General features: G+C 38.3%; 1 protein-coding gene across 1 annotated transcript; it reads right to left on the bottom strand.

Annotated features, from left to right (window-relative positions):
* Positions 1-307: 307 nt before the first annotated feature.
* Positions 308-19,599, bottom strand: CCDC47 (coiled-coil domain containing 47). The gene is made up of 13 exons (XM_025927682.2): positions 19,409-19,599; positions 13,601-13,869; positions 12,570-12,677; positions 11,887-12,061; positions 10,138-10,259; positions 9,843-9,908; positions 7,409-7,510; positions 7,098-7,208; positions 6,347-6,432; positions 4,973-5,031; positions 4,543-4,652; positions 3,985-4,152; positions 308-2,003 (listed from the first exon to the last, which is right to left on the bottom strand). The coding sequence occupies exons 2-13, from the start codon at positions 13,862-13,864 to the stop codon at positions 1,923-1,925; spliced, it is 1,452 nt and encodes a 483-aa protein (XP_025783467.1). The 5' UTR covers positions 13,865-13,869; positions 19,409-19,599; the 3' UTR covers positions 308-1,922.
* Between the last annotated feature and the right edge of the window lie 91 nt (positions 19,600-19,690).

Here is a 19,690-nt window from a genome sequence, read left to right on the forward strand (position 1 = left end):
GAAAAGGAGGGCTTAATGGTTTTCCAATGTGTGACAGTCAACAATATTCTCTCCTTTATAGGAGAAAGAGATAATGGTGCCTTAACTAAAGAGGGGGTACTTTGAGGAGCCTGTTAATAATATATATGGCTCTAAAAATAGAAAACATTCTAAAAATAACTGGTAACAACTAAGGGATTAATATCAAGGCCAACTCTTTTGAAGGAAAAGCATTTCAGTGCTGACTTCCGTGGAACAGAAAGAACACTTCTATGGGCTTATACTTTTAATAGGACAACCCCAGAAAAGTAAAGGCGGCACTCTGAGATTTTTGTGAATTAGTTTAATATATGTCCATAGGTAGTTCATATGAATGCTTTAAATTACAAAATTAGCTGCCATGGTCCAAATGTGTGGGACTTTAAGAAAGCTTTTATTAATCAAAAGATAGCTAAGCATATCAACTTTGATTTCTAAAACCTATTTTAAACTTTGTAAAACAAGGCTAATTCTAGAATTCTATAGCATTAAAGTAATTAAATGTTATTTTTGTTATTTTAATAACTTAATTTCATGAACTGTTAAAAAAAATATTACATTTGCATCTCCCAGTTTACACATTTCTGCATTAACTTAGAGAAAAACCCATGTGGAAAGTTTCCATGCAGTTACAAAGGCAGCAGCACATACTGTTTTCACAGCAACTTGTTATTGCCTAAGAACACACCTGTACATAAAGCATCAACAAAAAAATATCCACCCACCCCTCTCCCACCAAAAACCCAACCTTTTCCCATCCCCAGCAAAAATTACCTGGTACAAGCAGTGACTTAAAAAATGCTTTCTTAGTAGGAAGCATTTATAAAATGCAGAAATCTGAACAAGCTAAATGCTCGTGCAGATAGATGGGCCTCTCCTCAAAGAGTTCCTTCCTCAAGAGGCAGAAAGAACTCTCAATAGTTTAGGAAAGCTCATTTTTAAAAGTATATTTATGCATATTCATGGCTATTTCTTTGAAAGAACATACCCAGCCTCAACTGTGGAAGAAACAAAAGCAGAAGGAGAAGCAAAGGGACACAGCCATACACAGAGAATAGAGCTTCTCTATGAACATCCAATAGTTTGCAACAACCAAGAAGGAAAAACATGTGTGACTTCACATAGACCACTGATCTGATCTAGGTGAAGCAGTTAATTTTTCATGCATTTGTTACTCAAGGAAAACATACACCCACTTAAATACAGCATTCACATTGTCATTAGCTCATGGTATCAGGTAAGGAAGAAACTGTGCTCCTGTACTACCTATCCTTAGAATTTTCCATGTACATGTAAGTATCCTAAACCCTATAGATATAACACTGTCATCAGCACCTCCCACCTACAAAACATACATTGAACTACATTATGTTTTGAGTCCCTGAAATTGCACTACCACATATAGTGTTCTAAATTTTACTTTTTTATAAGGTTAATGTACACACAGAAGAAAACACCAAGCAATGTTTATTGTGCAATTCCAATAGTTATTTGTGGAATCTTGGTTTAGAGTCAGTCTTCATAGCCTTTGCAACTACCCAGTTTAAACAAAAAGCAACAATCTAATTATATATCTATAAACGTCGATATTTCTTCAAACATCAAAGCACTAAAAGCACTGATGATTTGTGTTATAATTTTAAAAATATTTTAACACTACACAAATCTTATATATTCCTTTCATAAAATAATCAAAATAATTTGGTTATTTGGACGAGAATTAGAGAAACAGAGTCCTTCCCTTGCATCTGTAACCTCTGTAAAACAGAACAGATGATGAAATAAGGATTTCTTAGTCACTTGGGAGTGTTTGGACTTTAAGATGAGAAAGGGACTGGTATTTTTTGTTCTCTGTGAATTCAGAGCTTCCAGGTGGCACCAGGACTCAGATCTCTGGGATGACTTTACATGGCTTTCACTTTGATTTGTTTCATTTTCATTTGCTTCTTCTCTAATTTCTTTTGCTCACGCCTCAAGGCAGCTTCCTAGAAAAAAAAAAAAGGAATCTAAAGTTCTAAGCACACACAAAAAAAATCAAAACTAGAATACTGACTATATTATTATTCAAAAACCTAGGCTTGTACCATAAATAACATTTGAAAAAATAGTTATAAAAATTCCTTGTATCTATGGTGGTTAAAGAAAATTAGCTTGAAATGAAGTAAAGGTAACTCAAATCTCAAATTAGAAAGAAATTAAACACTACGTTTAAGCAGCCTTAAGCAGCGTTTAAGCAGTAAATCAGAATACTGACTTCTCCTATACTCGGGAAACACCAACTTAACTTTTATCATCACATTTACGTGTATCTGCCAAGGATTTGTACTGCAGTTCAGAAAACCTTAAGATCTTGTTTGTTCAGGCTAACAAGAGATGTTAATTGTGCATCTCTTATTAGCATAGATGTTAAACCTAAGCACAATATTTTGATGTGTAATGTTCAATTGGGAATTTTTATCCTATTTTTATTTAGGAATTACGAGGTTAGATAGAAAGAGAAAAAGAAGCTCCAAACACCTTATTTTGGTGGTAAAAGTCACTGGTTATTATTACCTGTACGGAGGGAAACCTTAGAGGTCAAGCCAAAGTATGACTTCACTGTTGGTTACTAGGGGTCACAACTGATTAAAGATTATTTCATATGTAATCTCAAACTTAATATTTTTAGAGGTTTGGGGTAGAAATGTGCTGAGAAATATACTCCCCTATTGGTACAGGATTGAGAAGATATGGAATAGGGAAAAGAGAAGCACGTAGTATGGACAGTTATTGACAGCATAACAAATTACATTTCAAAGGGTGACTTGTAAAATTGGTGGTTTGGGAACTTTTGACTATGTTAGGTTTCAACATTAGATAAGGAAAAACTATTTACCAGTGCAGCAGTGGGAAGCTTGAATGTTTATCCAAACATAGCTGTGCTATTGTGTAAGTACCCCCAAAGAACCGAACCATCATTGTTAACAATGCTTTTATTTTTAATGTTCATTTATTTATTTTGAGAGAGTGAGTGAGAGAATCCCAAGCAGGCTCTGTGCTGTCAATGCAGAGCCTGATGTGGGGTTCAATCTCATGACCGCAAAAGCAACGACTTGAGCTGGTATCAGGAGTTGGACACTTAACCAACTGAGCCACCCAGGTGTCCCGTTAACACTGCTTTTATAGGAAAACAAAATCAAATGAAAAATGGTGGAAAGGATAAAATGGGAGGAGGCCTGTGGTATCCTGGAGACTGTACTCAACAGCATTAATGACACCACTGCAACTGCAGTGCCCCTCAGCAGCCTCACTGCTTCTTGGCAGCAGGTCTCCTTCATTTCTAAGGATTTTCTTCAGTTCTCGAGATTATTCTCATTAGAATTCACATCTCCCAGAACTTTATTCTCTCTTTTTTTTGACCAGCATTCACAAGGTTTAAAATTTAGAGCTGGACTATGGCATCTTATTTCAAAAAAATGTGAGACTGTGCTGATGTTTAAAACATACCACAACCTATAAAGCTCTTGAGTTTGAGATTTTGGTTACATACAAAATAGAAAACAAAAATACAAACAAAAATATTAGAATTGTCTAATTCTATAATCAAATTAGAAATCTCATAAAACAAGATATATTTGGACACGTGCTGGCTTCTATTAAAATTCCTAATTTCTTTCTACTTAAGTTAGGTGTTTGGCTTGAAAAATCATAGTGGAACTTTCAAAATGGAATTGTGCTGGGGAAAGGATCATTTATATCATCCTCCAGGATCACAGACTCAATCTAAGATGGTTTGAAAGAGAAGGATAATTTATTCTCCTTTATAGTGCTATCAAGTAACTAATAATATCCCAAGTACTGAGAAAATGCTAAACCTTTAAGTCTGTGTACATTCCTACACAGAATTACCTTAACAGTCAATATGGCACAATAGGTATCCTAATAAATCCTAGTTTTACCACTAAGCAGGGAGAAGAAAAGTCTTACCTCCAGCCTGCGCTGTTTCTCAGGATCTTCCTCATTCATGATTCGCTCCTTCTCTGCTCTTTTCTTTTCCTCACGCCGAGACTGTGCAGCTTCCTGTCTTTGCACATGTGTTAGCTTCAGGAAGTTTTCTTCTACTCGAGCTCTGTTTTTATCTGCTTTTTGTTTGCCCTTTTCCCCAAGAAACAAAGTGTTTCGTAAGAAATCCATTTCAATCCATTTCAAGTCCCCTTTAGTATTCTTTTACTTTTCTTTTTCTTAAGTTGGTTTATTTTGAGAGAGAGAGGCAGAGAAGGAGCTGTCAGCGCAGAGACCAACGTGGGGCTCGATCCCACAAACCACAAGATCATGACCTGAGCTGAGATCAAGAGTCAGACACTCAACCCACTGAGCCACCCAGACGACTGTTAGTATTTTTTTAAAAACTATTCCCATTTAGTACTTTCAAGTCAACTAGCAAACTAGCAAAGATATAATCACTGAAATCATTGCTCACTGACTCCCCTGGGGGGAAAATAACAACAAAAGGTGCCAACTTATAATAAAGGCTGTGGGTCTTACCTCTCTGTTGAGTCGGAACTTTTTGGCTTTATCGATAGAATAAATCACCATGTTCATCAAGGGTAGCAAAGCCTCCATATCCTTTGGGTAAGTGTTACCTGAGCCAGGCACTGGAAAACAAAGCCATTTGCCTATTGAGTTAATGGCAGCATTAATACTTCTGGGTCACCCAACTCTGGTGTTTTTTTTTGTTTTGTTTTGTTTTTTAAATAGGCTCCTTTCTCCTTAGTGTCTTAGGCAGCTAAAATGCAGCAGGAAAAAACAAATTAAAATAAATAAAAGGATCTCTTATTGAAGAAACCCAAAAACCAAAAAGCAGGCATGGAGGTAATTTTAAGGTAAGTTTTTGTGGCTTTTAGGAGGGAACAGTACTCTCCTTAAGATTGTCTCACAGAAAATGAAGAACTCAGGCTAAACACAGAACACTTACCATTAAATGTAAACAATAGTGTCCTTTTAGTGTCAGGTAGCTTTAAAGGCTGACCTTCCCTGTCATAAAAGAAAGGCTATTTTAGAACATAAGAAAGATACTTTCCATTCACATAAGTCACTCAATTCACTTAGATGATCAGATACCTGCAAATAATCAGCACAGTACTTGGCTTGGCATCCCAAAGTTGAATAGAATCTCAAAGCCTGAAGGAGCTTTACAGATCCCCTGGTCCACTCGTCTATCTAATGGATGCATTCCCAAGTCATCTTCATTGTACACCTGGGAATTCCAGTGATGCTCCCCAGGCGGGATATATTCCTCTTACCTGGGGAGCCAGAAATGAGCTTGTATTTAAGTATGAGGCCCGCATTTTAAAGAATATGTTTACTTATTTTGATGGATTTTTACGTTTTACTTCCAACTTCTATCTTCCTATAATGAAACATCTTAATTTTGAGTCAGGGCTCAGAATAAATTTATAAATGATCTACTATAGCATACAGAATTTAGTTCCTACTCACCAAAGATTCCTTTGTAATCTTTGACTATCAACCCTCCTCTCTTCCCCCTACACATAAAAGGCTCCATGAATGTCACAATGTGATACTTTGCCCACAGTGTTGTTACTAAGTTGAGCAAAGCAAGGATGATGCAATACTATCCAGAGGCATAAGGACCTGAATAATTTTGACACGCAACTAAAATCTGGATTGGCTTTTAACCCAACTCCATAGTTTATGAGAGAGAAGCCCCTAACCAAAAATTTAGGTCAGAACCAATTCTACACCAAGGGTAAACTTAAATGAGTATGCGCTCCTAAGACAGGATGTGATTTCAAACAAACTCGGGTCCTGAATGTGAACATTCAAACAGTATTACTCTAAAGCCAGAAACTCTTATCACATTGACAGCATCTGATAATATACCACGAAAGAATACAATCACTGAACTATTCAAAGAAGGAAGCCAGAAAGGGCCATGAACTATAAAATGCAGAGACTTGCAATCAAACATAAGTCAAACATCACAGATTCATATTAGAAATTAAAAAAGGAAAGGAAAATCTCAACTACAGAGGACAAAGAGATTAGCAATTACATTTTCTTAGTATTTGCCATTCTGTAAGATTATCATACACCTCACTGAGCAGCTGGTGCATACATTCGGTGACACACAGCAAACTGGGAGGCTTGTCTCCCATAGGTTCTCAGTTACCTTCATGACACATGCAGTCCAAGCAAAGGAAAACTTAGGATGCCTGTCATCAACTTCCCTCATTCGACAAGAAAAACTGCAGAAGCACCTTGTGGGTGTTTCAACACAGAAAGCTAGCGGGGACAGTTAATTTCAATATTTTTATCTCATACGTACTCTTGCATAATTTTTGGACCAGAGAACTGGTCTGAAAAATGAACGGATTCAATCTTGTCAGCATAGTGAGTAAGAAAGTGAACCATCTGAAATAAAGAAAAAAAATTTTTTTTTATGTAGGGTTTGATGCATTTCCCTTTTTTTCATAAAGATATTCACTTTTTAATCCTCCTTACTTTTTCAAAATGGCATTAAGGTTAAAGCTTTTAAAAAATGAAATTTAAGATAAGGGATGTCTATGATGAAAATAGCATCTTTCTTTGGTCATACCAATGATCGAATTTCTTATTGAACAGCTGAAAATACGTCTCAAAATAATGTTCCAAACAAGAATGAAAGCATGAAGATAAAATCTAAAATAGTTTCAGGGGAGTCTTCATAAGCACATCAACTTGAACTTACATGAGAACTGTCTTTAAGCTACTCTGTGTTTTTAAGATACTGAGATGTGCTACTACCATTCCACAATCAATAGAAAAAAAAATGGACTAAATGCCATGGTGATAAGGATTAATGTTGTAGTCCTTTTACAAAAAACTTGAAAGCCACTAGCAATCCTAGGAATAACTTGCTCTTGGTTTAGAGAGATTTACTTGACTAATCAAGCTATCTTTTTTGACAAACTAATCTATTGCTTAAAGAAGGTATTTTAATGTTTTTGAGGGAAAGGAATAGAGCATTGTCATAAAATGAAGGACTTGTGCCTGTAAATGCTGAGGTCTGCAAATGTTATGTCTTCTATTGCATTTACCTTTGTATCCATCATTCCCTCCGTGACTTCTCCCATCTCTGATAGGATGGCCAAGGAGTCTGGCAGTCCATACTTTGCTCCAGACTTAGGTTTGTCGCTACAGAACTCACTCTAGAGGAAGAAGTAATTGAAGATAAGACATGACATTTTATTATAAACAAACTTTCTTTCTCAAGAGAGTATGTTCTGACCTCTTTCAAAGTGGTGCTTAACGATTCAAGTGATATGATTAAATACCCTATGCCCTCAAGTTGAATGTCTATGTAATAAAGAGGGACAGTTTTACATGTATTTGAGTTGGAACAACATACCAGATCCTGCATCTCCTTCTGGAGTCGCACCAAGGCTTTCCGAGTGCCAACAGCAAATACATAGGTATCCATGTCTTCATCGTTCATGGTTACTTTTATTTGCTTTAAAAACAATTACAAAACTCACCTGTTAGTTTCCTATGATAGCCCCCAAGATTCCCACCCCTTGGTGTGTACATCCTCCCTTTGAATGGGAGGAACCTGTGAAAATGATGGCTATCATTCCCATGATTATGTTGTGTCGTGTGGCAGAAGGTTGCTGATTAGATGACCGAGTTAGTCAAAAGGGACTTTATCCTGGAATGATCTAAACAAGTGAGCCCTCAACTCAAAAGGGACAGGGCCCTAGTGGAAGAAAAAAGTTGAAGTGGGAAAGGGCTTATGGGGGGAACCATGTGCCAAAGACTGCAGAATGGCCTTTAGGAGCTGAATGGTTTCCAGTTGGCAACAGTAGGAAACTGGGAACTTAACAACCATGGGGACATGACTTCTGCCAACCACCTAAATGACCCTGAGAAGAGGACCCCATGCTCTAGAACTTCAAGTTGCCGAACATTTAGATTTGCTGGGAGGGCAGTACAATCCAAAGAGAGCCTGGAAGCTCTGCACACCACCTCCACCCCCACACCTTACCTGATGCCTCTCTTCCATGTGGCTATTCCTGAATAGATTTCATTTTTAAATAATCTCCACATCCAACCATGGGTCTTGAACTCACAACCCCAAGATCAAGAGTCCCATGCTCTACCAACTGAGCCAAGGAACTCTTGATTTATAGCCAGGTAATCAGAAGTACGATGGCCTGGGACTTGCAACTGGCATCTATAGTGCGAGCAGTCTTATGGGACTGAGATTTTTTAACTTGTGGAATCTGGCACTAACTCCAAGTATACAGTATCAGAAGTGAATAGAACTGAATTGCTGGACATAAACAGCTGGTATCTGGACAATCAGAGAATTGCTTGCTCATGTTGGAAAATACCACAGAGATAGGTAAATAGTTTTTAATAAACTGCATTGGACCAGGGAGATAAAGTAAAAAAACCTAAAGAGTCTGGTAGGATAAAACATGACACTATTTGTCATGTTAATCATATTTTAAAATGTCTGGGCCAAAAATGATCAGTATTTCGAAGGGAAGTGTTAGTACAGAAATATAGCAAAGACCTGGCAAGATGGCAGCTATAAAAGGAAAGATTTTCTGCTTTTCCATTGTTGAGCAGAAATTACATAAAACAACACCTTAAAAAAAACCAAACAAACCCAGGAAAAGGACTAAAAAATATAGAAAATCATGTTTGTTGAGGCTGTTTATCTTTGCAGAAAAAAAGGGATAAAATGATTGCTGGCTGAGGGAAAAGAGATTAAATCTACCTCAGGGAAGAACTGAAAAGGATTAAAACAACACTCTAAAGAAGAATTTCCACAAAAAGATAGCTGAAGATGCAGCAAAATTTCCCTTTCTACCTAATCAGATGGTAACTAGTAGGAGAAAGAATGACAGGACTCTTAACTGATGAGTCTCTAAAAATTAGTAGATTGAACAATCAGTGGCCATATTAGAAAAATTAAATGAATAAAAGATAGGTTTGCAACTAAAAATGAGACCTTTAAAATGAGTTTCAAGCCAATGACCTCCCCCTGGCCCCCCAGCAAGTTCTGTGCCCAATGTGGGACTTGAACTCACAACCCCAGTATCAAGAGTCATACACTCCAGACTGAGCCAGCCAAGTACCCCAATCCAATGACATTTCAAAGTATCTAATTATATTACTTATACAGCAATTGTTAACCAAATACTGCTTTGTATTTTGACATATATGCAGCCATTTCTTGTTCTACTAGTAAATATGAGAGACTGTATTTTTTTATATTTGGGATTCTTGTAGCATTGGGAGGCAGCACTTACTTATTGAATGAATGGAGAGGGGGGAATGTGGCATTTTTGACAAAGGACACAATCTGCAGATCAACATGTTGATTTAAATAAAGGGAAGAAGGTATACCAAACAATAAGGTCCCCAGATCACAATTTAAGCTCATTCAGCCAAAGACGTATTATTTGAAGCAAAAAATATTTGCAAAGAAACCCATCTTGCTGTCAAGATAAAAGCATACACAAGGCACAGAGTAAGACATGAGGGCAAACTGTCTGTGACAACTATACCCCCCCCCCCCCCCGCAATCATCCAGGCTGACTCAGCAAACCTACCTAGTGATACAGTATTATCTCCTTCCCTACAAAAAGCACATGTTCCCACTCCTCACAGTTGGCACCCTAAGTAGAAGGTAATCTGTTGAAACAGAAAAAGGTCCATTTTTGGCAAGGGACACAAGTTGCCTGAAATTCAAACAGAATCCAGGCAAGGAATGGAATAGACTCTAAGAAGTTAAGAATTCAATGTATACATAGAAAACTATTAAAAATACATACCACTTGATCACTCACTGGTCTCATCATCCGGGCCAGGACATTCAGTAAGTCTTGTCTCTTGAGGAACTGAGAAAACAAGGGAATAGTTGCAACTTTTATTACTATAAAGAAAAGACCTTGAAAGGGGAATCACATGTTTTATCAAATATACTCTACATTTACCAGTTAGTAGAAAGATGATTTTTAGACCTAATTTAGTCAAAAAAGAAAGGATAAGACACTGAATTTGGACTTGGAATCATACTGGAGAAAAATTAAAGGAAGATATACATTGTACCAGAAATTCTGTACTTACCCTCAGCTGGATAAGCATCCCTTCACAGCACACTCGACCAGAACACCACAGGTTGTAGATATGTTCATTCTCCTGGTTCAGCTTTCCTGTGCTTGTGGCTTCTTTGTTAGTTCCATCATCCCCTAGGGGTAAACCCACTTAATGTGATTCACTGAGAATGTTGGGGCCTAATCACCACATCTTCCTCCATTCTGACCCCCAAATGATCATACCTTTAGTGAAGCAATACTTTGCTATCTTATAGAACTCTTCTTTGGACATATGTTACAACAGATGGGCATCATTCCTTTTAATATTCTTTATTGTCTCCACCAAAAAAAACTAGACTCCAGGGTGCCTGGCTGGCTCGGTTGGTAGAGCATGCAACTCTTCATCTTGGGGTTGTGAGTTCGAGCCCCATGTTGGGTGTAGAGATTACTTAAAAATATAATCTTAAAGGGGCACCTGGGTGGCTCAGTCAGTTAAGCCTCTGACTCTTGGTTTCAGCTCAGGTCATGATCTCACAGGCTCTGCACAGACAGCATGGAACCTGCTTAGGATTCTCTCTCCTCCTCTTTCTGCCCTCCCCTGCTTGCTCTCTCTCTTTCAAAATAAATAAACTTAAAAAAAAATTTTTTTTTTAAATTATGGACTCAAGATGACTTATTAATGTTGATCTGATTGGAATATAAATGCCTCAGAATTAGATACAAAATGGAGCAAAGTCAGTTTAAATGTCTGTCAAAAGTTAAAACTAACAAAAAAGAAACTCCTATGCAGTAAATAAAAAATACCATTAATACAAACTATTCACCACTCCCTCTTGTGTATCCATCCTATGGATTAACTTTAACCAAATTTGCTTTTCCAACAGCAACATGGTAACATTGGCATTGAGTTGTATTTTAGATCTAGAAAGACCTCAAATTCCAATCATTTCCTCCCTTCATTTAATCCATTAAGTGTACAAAAGAAATTGCTCGACCTCACAAGGTAAAGCAGACTGACACACCAAATGAAAACACATGAGGGGAAGTGGAAGGCATTAAAGGCTGTTTATTTTTTTTCCTAATTTCCAAGTCAAAAAGTACTCTGAAATACTATGGTACAGTGGAGAGAGCACAGACTTTGAAAGCAGGTAGACTACGTTCTAGTATCATGTTGCAATGTACTAGCTTAGACAAATTGTAACATTCTTGGACTTTAGTTCCTCTAGAAAACAGAAACTGTTTCCAAATAAGTGTTGTTACAAGGATTAAGTAAGAAACAATGTATGCAAAGGACCTAATATAAAAAAAGGCAATCTGCTAAAGAGCTGAGCAGATAGATACTTACTTGCTTACTGAAAGGAAACAAAGTATGAAAGGTCAAACTAAGGTGAAGGTGGGTTGAGTTCACTTTACTCTCTAGGCCACACAAGTCCAGGGGTTCCTCTAAGGTACTTTAGTACGTACCTTTTCAGTGGATCCAAAACTAAAGTTCCCAGAACTTGAGGGAATTCTAAGGGATTTCTAAAAGATGAACTGAAAGCATTTATCAAGCTACCTAAAATGTCAAAATTCCTTACTGACTAATGAAAAATTAGAAAATTACTTCATAAATGCAATTAATTCAGTACATGCAACCTAATAAAAATGGGATCCTTGAGGAAAAAAAAGCATCCTCTTCAGCAGTCCATGAAAGCAGTTAGAGGCTTATACTGAGGGCAACAAATAGTTCTTACCAGGTGGCGTTCGAGCATGCAGCTGGATTTGTATTGGCCCAACTTACCTACTAAGGTAAAGTTGCTCTCCAGAAGCTCTCTATGAGTGTTAAACCAGGCTTGGGCAAGGCGGCTGTTTTTATTCTTCCCGATGATATAATTCATGATGTAGGCGAGGAGACCAGTTACCATCAAAATTTCTAGATAATAACTCTCCCAACTGTTCTGGAGGTGTGCAGGAACCTAAAGATGAATAATCATTCCATTTAATGTTGGCTGAGGCTGAAGGAGATGGAGTCCATCCAACTCATGGGATAAAGGAGAATAAAAAAACCCATAAAGAGAAGTGGATAATTTAGATAACTGTCATTGATCATGGTATACTTCGAAAAATATGCCCATTTTGTTTTCTAGGTCAGCCTCAAAAAGATTCTTTAAGGAAATGTGAGAACAATCAAACAGAATGAAAAGCTGGAAAGCCCTCTGTATTAAACTTGATTCTGAGTCCCACCCCAAATAAATCCAGTTTCTAGTCTTATCATTCCTCGATAAATAAAACTAGGAGGGCCAGAATAAGAACATAGGGGTTGCTTCTCTAGGTGTGGTTTTATCAGAAGAATTGATGACAAACTCTTTCACAGCTCCCACCATTACATCAACACCACCTACATGTCACTAGTTATATTTCTGGGATTAATGACAACCAGATATTTTGTTGGTTAGTTTGGAATTCAGAATCCTGTATACCTACATCAACAATTGTTATTGGGTCTTTATTTTTGCTAGAAGTGGTGTCTGGTTTGTCTTCATAACCTTCAAATTCTTCATCATCATATGGCTCACTCTCCGTATCTCCCTCCTACAAAAACGAGGAAACACAATCTGTTTCCCCCTACAAATATGGCCAGCAATTGCATCTCATTTTTGTAGGCAGTATTTGTAGAGGAAAACAGAACATGTAAGCAGCAGCACAGAACACAGATATTCCATGTTTGTAACAAATGATAACTCTCCGTGCATTTCAACTCTGATACAATTCCCACCCACACATGGTATTCACTACCCCTTCCAGCCAGGCTCTCCATAGGAGAAAAATACAATCCATTCTTCCATCAATGTAAAAGGTGGGAACCTACCAAAAACATTTAGAAGAGTTCCACCTACCAAACAAAAATAAAGATACCAGAGGGTAAGATATCACTCCCTAGATGTGGGTGTTACTTTTTTTTTTTTTAAAACGTTTATTTATTTTATTTTATTTTATTTTTTCAACGTTTATTTATTTTTGGGACAGAGAGAGACAGACCATGAACGGGGGAGGGGCAGAGAGAGAGGGAGACACAGAATCGGAAACAGGCTCCAGGCTCTGAGCCATCAGCCCAGAGCCTGACGCGGGGCTCGAACTCACGGACCGCGAGATCGTGACCTGGCTGAAGTCGGACGCTTAACCGACTGCGCCACCCAGGCGCCCCCACGTTTATTTATTTTTGAGAGAGAGGGAGTGTCTCACTCTGTCTCTACAGAGTGAGAGCGGGAAAGGGGCAGAGACAGAGGGAGACACAAAATCTGAAGCAGGTTCCATTCTCTGAGATGTCGGCACAGAGCCCGACATGGGGCTTGAACTCACAGACCACGAGATCATGACCTGAGCTGAAGTCAGACGCTTAACTGACTGAGCTACCCAGGCACCCCTGGGTGTTACTTTTAATGTCTAGGGAAAGTGTCAGTTACAAATTTTCCCATGGTTCCACTTTCCTAAAAAATCAAGAAAAAGAACTTCACCTGGGTATCTGCATCTTCAAAGTCTCCTTCTTGGTTTTCATCCTGCCCTTCCAACTCCACGGTGGTCTCATCTTCATCATCTTCAGTAGTTATCACCCGTTGAGGAGATTCAGTAATAGAATCTTCTGTGACATCTTCAAATTCAGCAAAGTCATTATCATCATATTCCACTATGTCTTCCTCATCCTCAAAATCATCAAATTTGGCTTCAGAGACACTCCCAAACACCAAAAGGACAACACAGAAAGCAAGGAAGGCTTTCATTGCACCTTAAAAATGAGTTAAAAAAAACAAAAAACAAAAACCCTTAATGGACAGCGATTCTGCACATACCAAATTTTGTAATAAAAAATACATCTATGATTCTCTCCTGCTTTAAAAAAATTTAATACTACTCATTTCAAATAGTGTTATATAAAGAGCAATGGTGAGGGTCAAGAGATCTGGGTACTAGTCTGGACTGTGTCACTACTTATCTGTTAAATCCTGGACAAGTCGTTTAATTTCTTTAGGTTGGTTTCCATTTACACTGGGTATTAAGTTTTGTTTTGTTTTGTTTTGTTTTGTTTTTGAGAGCCTATAAAAGCTTTATATAGGAACTGGGAAGTAGTATAATGAAATAAGAATGAGATCCAACTATTGATCTATTAGCAGTAATACATGGATAGAAAAGCTACTCATCCTTAGATCAACTTTGTGTGTATCCGGATTTCTGAACATCAATAATCAAAGCACATGTTTAATATGCAAAAGTTCTAGGCCCTGTCCTAAAGGCTTTACAAAAAGCAACTAATTTAATCCTCATAACAACCCTTTGAGGAAAGTGACATATTAACATCCCCATTTCACAGACAAGTAAAAGGAGGCAGAGTAACACAACTAGTTACTCTAAGTAACACAACTACCAAGTGGCATAGAGCTATGATTTGATCCCAGTTATGTCTCCAGAATCCCTACCATATGAACCACTTCTCAAGTGGCTTCTCAAATGTAGGCCAGTGACTATGATTTTTATATCACTTACTTAAAGTAGTAATTAAATAAGTAGAATTAAATTCATCAGTATTTCACAGCTTTCTAAAAAGAACACTAGATGTTCCACCACCCAAATAAGTTTCTGAACCAACAAATAAAATGAAATCAGATCTGTGACAAAAATGTGCCAAATGATATGAAAACATAGAGGACAATGAAATCATCTTATCAAACAGGTAAGGCTTTACCAAAAAAAAGGAGAACATTTGATCTAGAGTTCGAAAAGTAGTTACATTTAAACCATCAAATCTATTTAGGCTGTACTTCCAGTCCTCATCTCTCATCTAAACACCAGCCCTATAGCACCGATTTTCTAACAGACACATCCATTTTCATGTCCTACAGACTTTTTTTCTGTACAAGGTCAAATAATAAACATTTTAGGCTCTGTGAACAACATATTGGTCTCAATTGCATACTCTTTTTTAAAACAACCCTTTAAAAATGCAAAAAAAAAAAAACCAAAAAATAAAAAAAAAAAAAAAAACCAAAAAACCAAAAAAAAAAAAAAAAAAACCCCATTCTTATTTAATAGGTTATACAGAAACAGTCTGTCTCTCAGGCTGCAGTCTGCTGATTACTGCCTGACAATCATCTCAAAATCAACAGGTACCTGAATTTCTCCATTAATATCAATCCCATTTTTCCAGTCTTAACTTGTTGAAAAGAGTGACATATCTAATCCTTGTGTTTCCTTCTTTGGTTCCCAAAGTCACCATGATAATCCAAGTTACCATCACCTGCTGAACAATCAAAGTATTATCCTAAATGGTCTCCCCATCTCAACTCGCTCCCTACTTCTCTTACCAAAAAAACTGTATCATCTTCCTAAAATACAACTTTTGTTACCTAAGAATTCAATAACCACCAAAGGCTAACAAATTCCTACAGAATATTATAAACTCCTCTGGCTTTTACTGCTTTTCAGAAGATGATCCTACCATATCTAATCAAATTACCCTCATTGAACATATCACCACATCAGATTAACTATGGCAAGAGAAGTAAAACATGATTCCTGAATAATCATAAATTTGCATGATACTTCAGCTTCAAGGATATGTGTTACAATATTATGATAGTAAAAAATTTGCAACTCTTAGGTTAAACTATGGACACATACAAAAAATAAATTTACTTTTTGTCCATTAAAAATCATTACAAATAGGGCACCTGGGTGGCTCAGTCGGTTAGGTGTCCGGCTCTCCATTTCCACTCAGGTCATGAGCCCCACATTGGGCTCTGTACTGATGGTGCAGAGCCTGCTTGGGATTCCTCTCTCTCCCTCTCTCCCTACCCCTCCCCTGCTCACACACTCTCTTTCAAAAAAATAAACAAAAAATCGTTACAAATGAAGCGAGAAACCTGTTGTTTTAGAAGCACATACACAAAACCAAAAAGGTTTAGAAGGACATAAATATAAGTAATTATTTTGTATGGTAAGATAATGAGCATTTTGCCTTTACTTTTTCTTTTTTTCCTATGATGTGTTTTTGTAAAAAAAATTCTCTTAAAAACTAAAAGCATGGTTCCTGCATGAAAGAAGGTGCTGCAGACTATGGAATAGCTATATCACAGACTCCTGAAATAATGTATTTTAAAGTCTGGTATGATAGAGCACTGGGTTTGTAGACCCAAGTCAGAGAAATTAGGCTAGAAAGGACAGCAGGAGCCAGATCATGATGGTCCTCATTTAAATACCACACTAAGAAGTCTGGATAATTACAATCACCTAAAGGATTTAGGTAGGAGTGGCACTATCAGATTTGCAAGTTAACCCTGACAGCTCATATACAGGAAGAATTGGAAAAGTAGAAGTGTTGAGATAGTCAGATAAGATTGAACTGGCAGTGGTATTGGGAATGAAGAGGAAAACAGATTTGACAGATACTAAGAATTATACATGTCAGCATACAGTGACGGGATGTAGGGAATGTGGGAAAGGAAAATCTGGGTGATCCCAAATTTTGGCTTGATTCATAGCCAGACAAAGTCATCCTTGAGATAAAGAAAAAAGCGGGAGGGGGAAGACAATTAATTAAATTTACTACCTGTTGAAAAGTCTGGAGTATGTTCAGGCAGTATGTTAGATGATTAACATTTATCTCTTGATTTTCACAAAATCCCTACAAAAAGTATAACTATTTTAGAGAGGGAGAAAAGGAAGTATTTGAAATACTTATATTGTGTAAGTATTGTATATAATACTTATATAAGTATTTCAAATACTTATATTTGAAATGTAAGTCTGGAGTTCAGCATACAAGTCTAAGATGCAAACAGAGACGGTGCAGGAATGGATGAGATCACCAGGGAGTATTAAGAGTTAGGTTTAAAAAAAAAGCACCAGGACACCTGGGTGGCTCAGTTGTTAAGCATCCAATATCAGCTCACGTCATGATCTCATGGTTCATGGGTTCAAGCCCCGCTGACAGCTCAGAGCCTGGCGCCTGATTCAGATTCTGTCTCCCTGTCTCTCTGCCCCTCCCCCACTTATAAACATTAAAAAAAATTTTTTTTAAAGCACCAAAAACTCTTGAAACATATCATTACAGCTAAGAACTGGAATGGGAAAGTAAGGAATGGTTAGAGAAAAAGAAGAGACTCTGGTCAAAGAGGTAACATAGAAGTCAAAAGGAGAAGTATATTTCTAAGAAGGAAACAGAGCTCAGTTTCAATTGCTGCAGAAAGTTCAAGTAAGATATGGACCAGAAATTTCCAAATGCTAACAATGAAATCATTATTGGCAACTGCAGGGAAGTGGTTAGGATGAAAATCAGAATGCAGGGAGTTTAGTACTAACAGGGTGAGTGGTGGCAAAAGGGAGTATGCACAACTCTTCTTTTTTTTTTTTAATGTTTATTTATTTTTGAAAGGAGAGTGTGAGCAGGGGAGGGGCAGAGAGAGAGAGAGGGAGACACAGAATCTGAAGCAGGCTCCAGGCTCTGAGCTGCAGACAGAGCCTGACACGGGGCTTGAACCCATGCACTGCGAGATTATGACCTGAGCCGAAGTTAGACGCTGTATCGACTGAGCCACCCAGGTGTCCCGATGCACTACTCTTTCAAGGTGCTCTGGGACAGTGAATATTCTATATCTCATATTTACAACACTGTAAATTCTTTTTTTTTTTAAGTAGGCTCCATGCCCAACATGGGGCTTGAACTCATGACCCTGAGATTAAGAGTCTCATGCTCTTGTGACTGAGCCACCAAGGTGCCCCAACAACACTGTAAATTATTAAAGGAATCAGTTCAATCAAAGGTTATTGCCTAATACCTTGCAATGCAAGGCTGCTCAAGAAATATACTCAGAACTGAACAAAGTTCATAAAATTTGAAAGGCACAAATGATTTGAGAAATGCCATAAAGGACAGGCTAATCCTTTCCAATATCTGATCTTTAAAGTTAGCACCAGGGGACATTTTATGGAAAAACATAGTTGCCTTCTCAACACCAACCTCAAAAGAGGTTTGTGATGTGTCTCCAAACATTGTTAGCTTCCTTTAATTATCTTTATTATAGTCAAAATTGGAAGAAATATGAAAAAGAGTATGTACTTTGGTGGAGTTACATTTAGTTTAAAACATCAGCCCTACCATTTACAAGTCATATGATCTTAAACTAATTACTTAAAATTCCCTGTTCCTCACATACAAAAAAGGGATATCCATTCACTACATGCCTCATTGGGCTGTAGTTGCTATTACAGGAGATATGTGCCTGGCACATGTAAAGTATTCATTAAATACTAGTTCTCATTATTTCCTTCCCCTGTGCCTTAGGAACACCCTTTAAGATTTAAAAACCTTAACTTTTAGTGCTTCCCTTTTCAGATCCCAGTTTTATACTTTTTCAAATAGAAGCAAATAAAGATTAACATTAGCACAGTCAACTTGCTTAACTGCCAAAAAGTCTGATCATTTCCAATTGAACTTCCACTTAGAATGTTCACACCATAGAAACATTTGAAGAAAACTCGTCACTGTAACAAGCCGCCTTCAAGGTTATTTAGGTTAAAATTATCCAAGTCACTTATACCTTGGCCTTCCCTCTGAGAAGTTACTCAGCTGCACCTGTCATTTCATTTCTCAAAAGCACAACTCCCTGCCAGGCCACCCAGTCCTGAGAGTCCTGGGGCAGGGAACACAAGCACTAACAAGTCTGGTTTGATTATCTCCTGCTAGCTCACCCGGTAGTCTCTCCAAAACTGGATCTGGACTTAAAAACCAAAGAGGAAGTGGAGAAATCACTCCTTGTTGTCGTTTCAGATTAGGCCTTTCTGACAACTGCCAGACCATGAGACTTCCGGAAAACATGCAGACATTCCCGTGTCTCTTTACACCCGTTGGATAAAAATACTTTTATGTTAGAAATGGCCACAGAAATTGTTGCTTCTGTTAAACCACCAGGGTTTTTCCATGGAGAGTCAATTCATCCCAACGGCCATACTCCATTCTTCCTGCTGCACACTTTAAGCTTCCTGTAACTTTGCCCTTCTAGTTGGCATCTGCCCACAGCTCTGCGGGTAAGTTCTCAAAAACCGTTAAAATCACTCCAACCTCGAAGACCAAAAGAAAATGGGCTTTGGTGTGGGCAAAGCTTGTCTTTTGTTTTTAAGGTCAGCAGAGGTGAGAAGGAGCGATCCATGTCACCCTGAGCCTGACAGGGGGGTTGGGTGGGAATCAGGACCGGAGTAGGCCACGCAACTTAAAAGTCACCGCTCGGTCTGGCCCGGCCCCACCGACTAACGCGTCATGGCCCGTTTCCTACCTGTACCGGCGGCTAGAACCTAGCCAAGCGCTCCTGCAGCCGTCGTTTCTCCGCCCGGCCGCCACCTGCGCGATCACCGAGATTTCACCACTCCCGATCCCTCTAGGACACAGCCGTACCAGGTAGCTCAGTCACGCTGAGCCACTCTTCACGTACCCTCCGCTATCCGTTACGTAGAATGCGTGCGGACTGTCCGCGCCTGCGCGCAGTTGGGGAGCGGGGGCGGGACGCAGCCTCGGGAACCGCGCGAGACCTCCTCCTCCCCCGCCCAGCTGAGACAAG

This window comes from Puma concolor, chromosome E1, assembly GCF_028749965.1.
Source record: "Puma concolor isolate L17-30 chromosome E1, mPumCon1.1.hap2, whole genome shotgun sequence".
Classification (NCBI taxonomy): Eukaryota; Metazoa; Chordata; class Mammalia; order Carnivora; family Felidae; genus Puma; species Puma concolor.

Bases quoted from the DNA above. Each gene is read 5' to 3' on its own strand.
- CCDC47 (XM_025927682.2), bottom strand. From the start codon at position 13,864: ATGAAAGCCTTCCTTGCTTTCTGTGTTGTCCTTTTGGTGTTTGGGAGT. The intron at 12,062-12,569 runs GTAGGTATACAG...ATTCATCTTTAG, and splicing joins ACCCAATAACAATTGTTGAT to GTTCCTGCACACCTCCAGAA. The intron at 7,511-9,842 runs GTATGTATTTTT...TTGTTTTTAAAG, and splicing joins GACCAGTGAGTGATCAAGTG to CAAATAAAAGTAACCATGAA.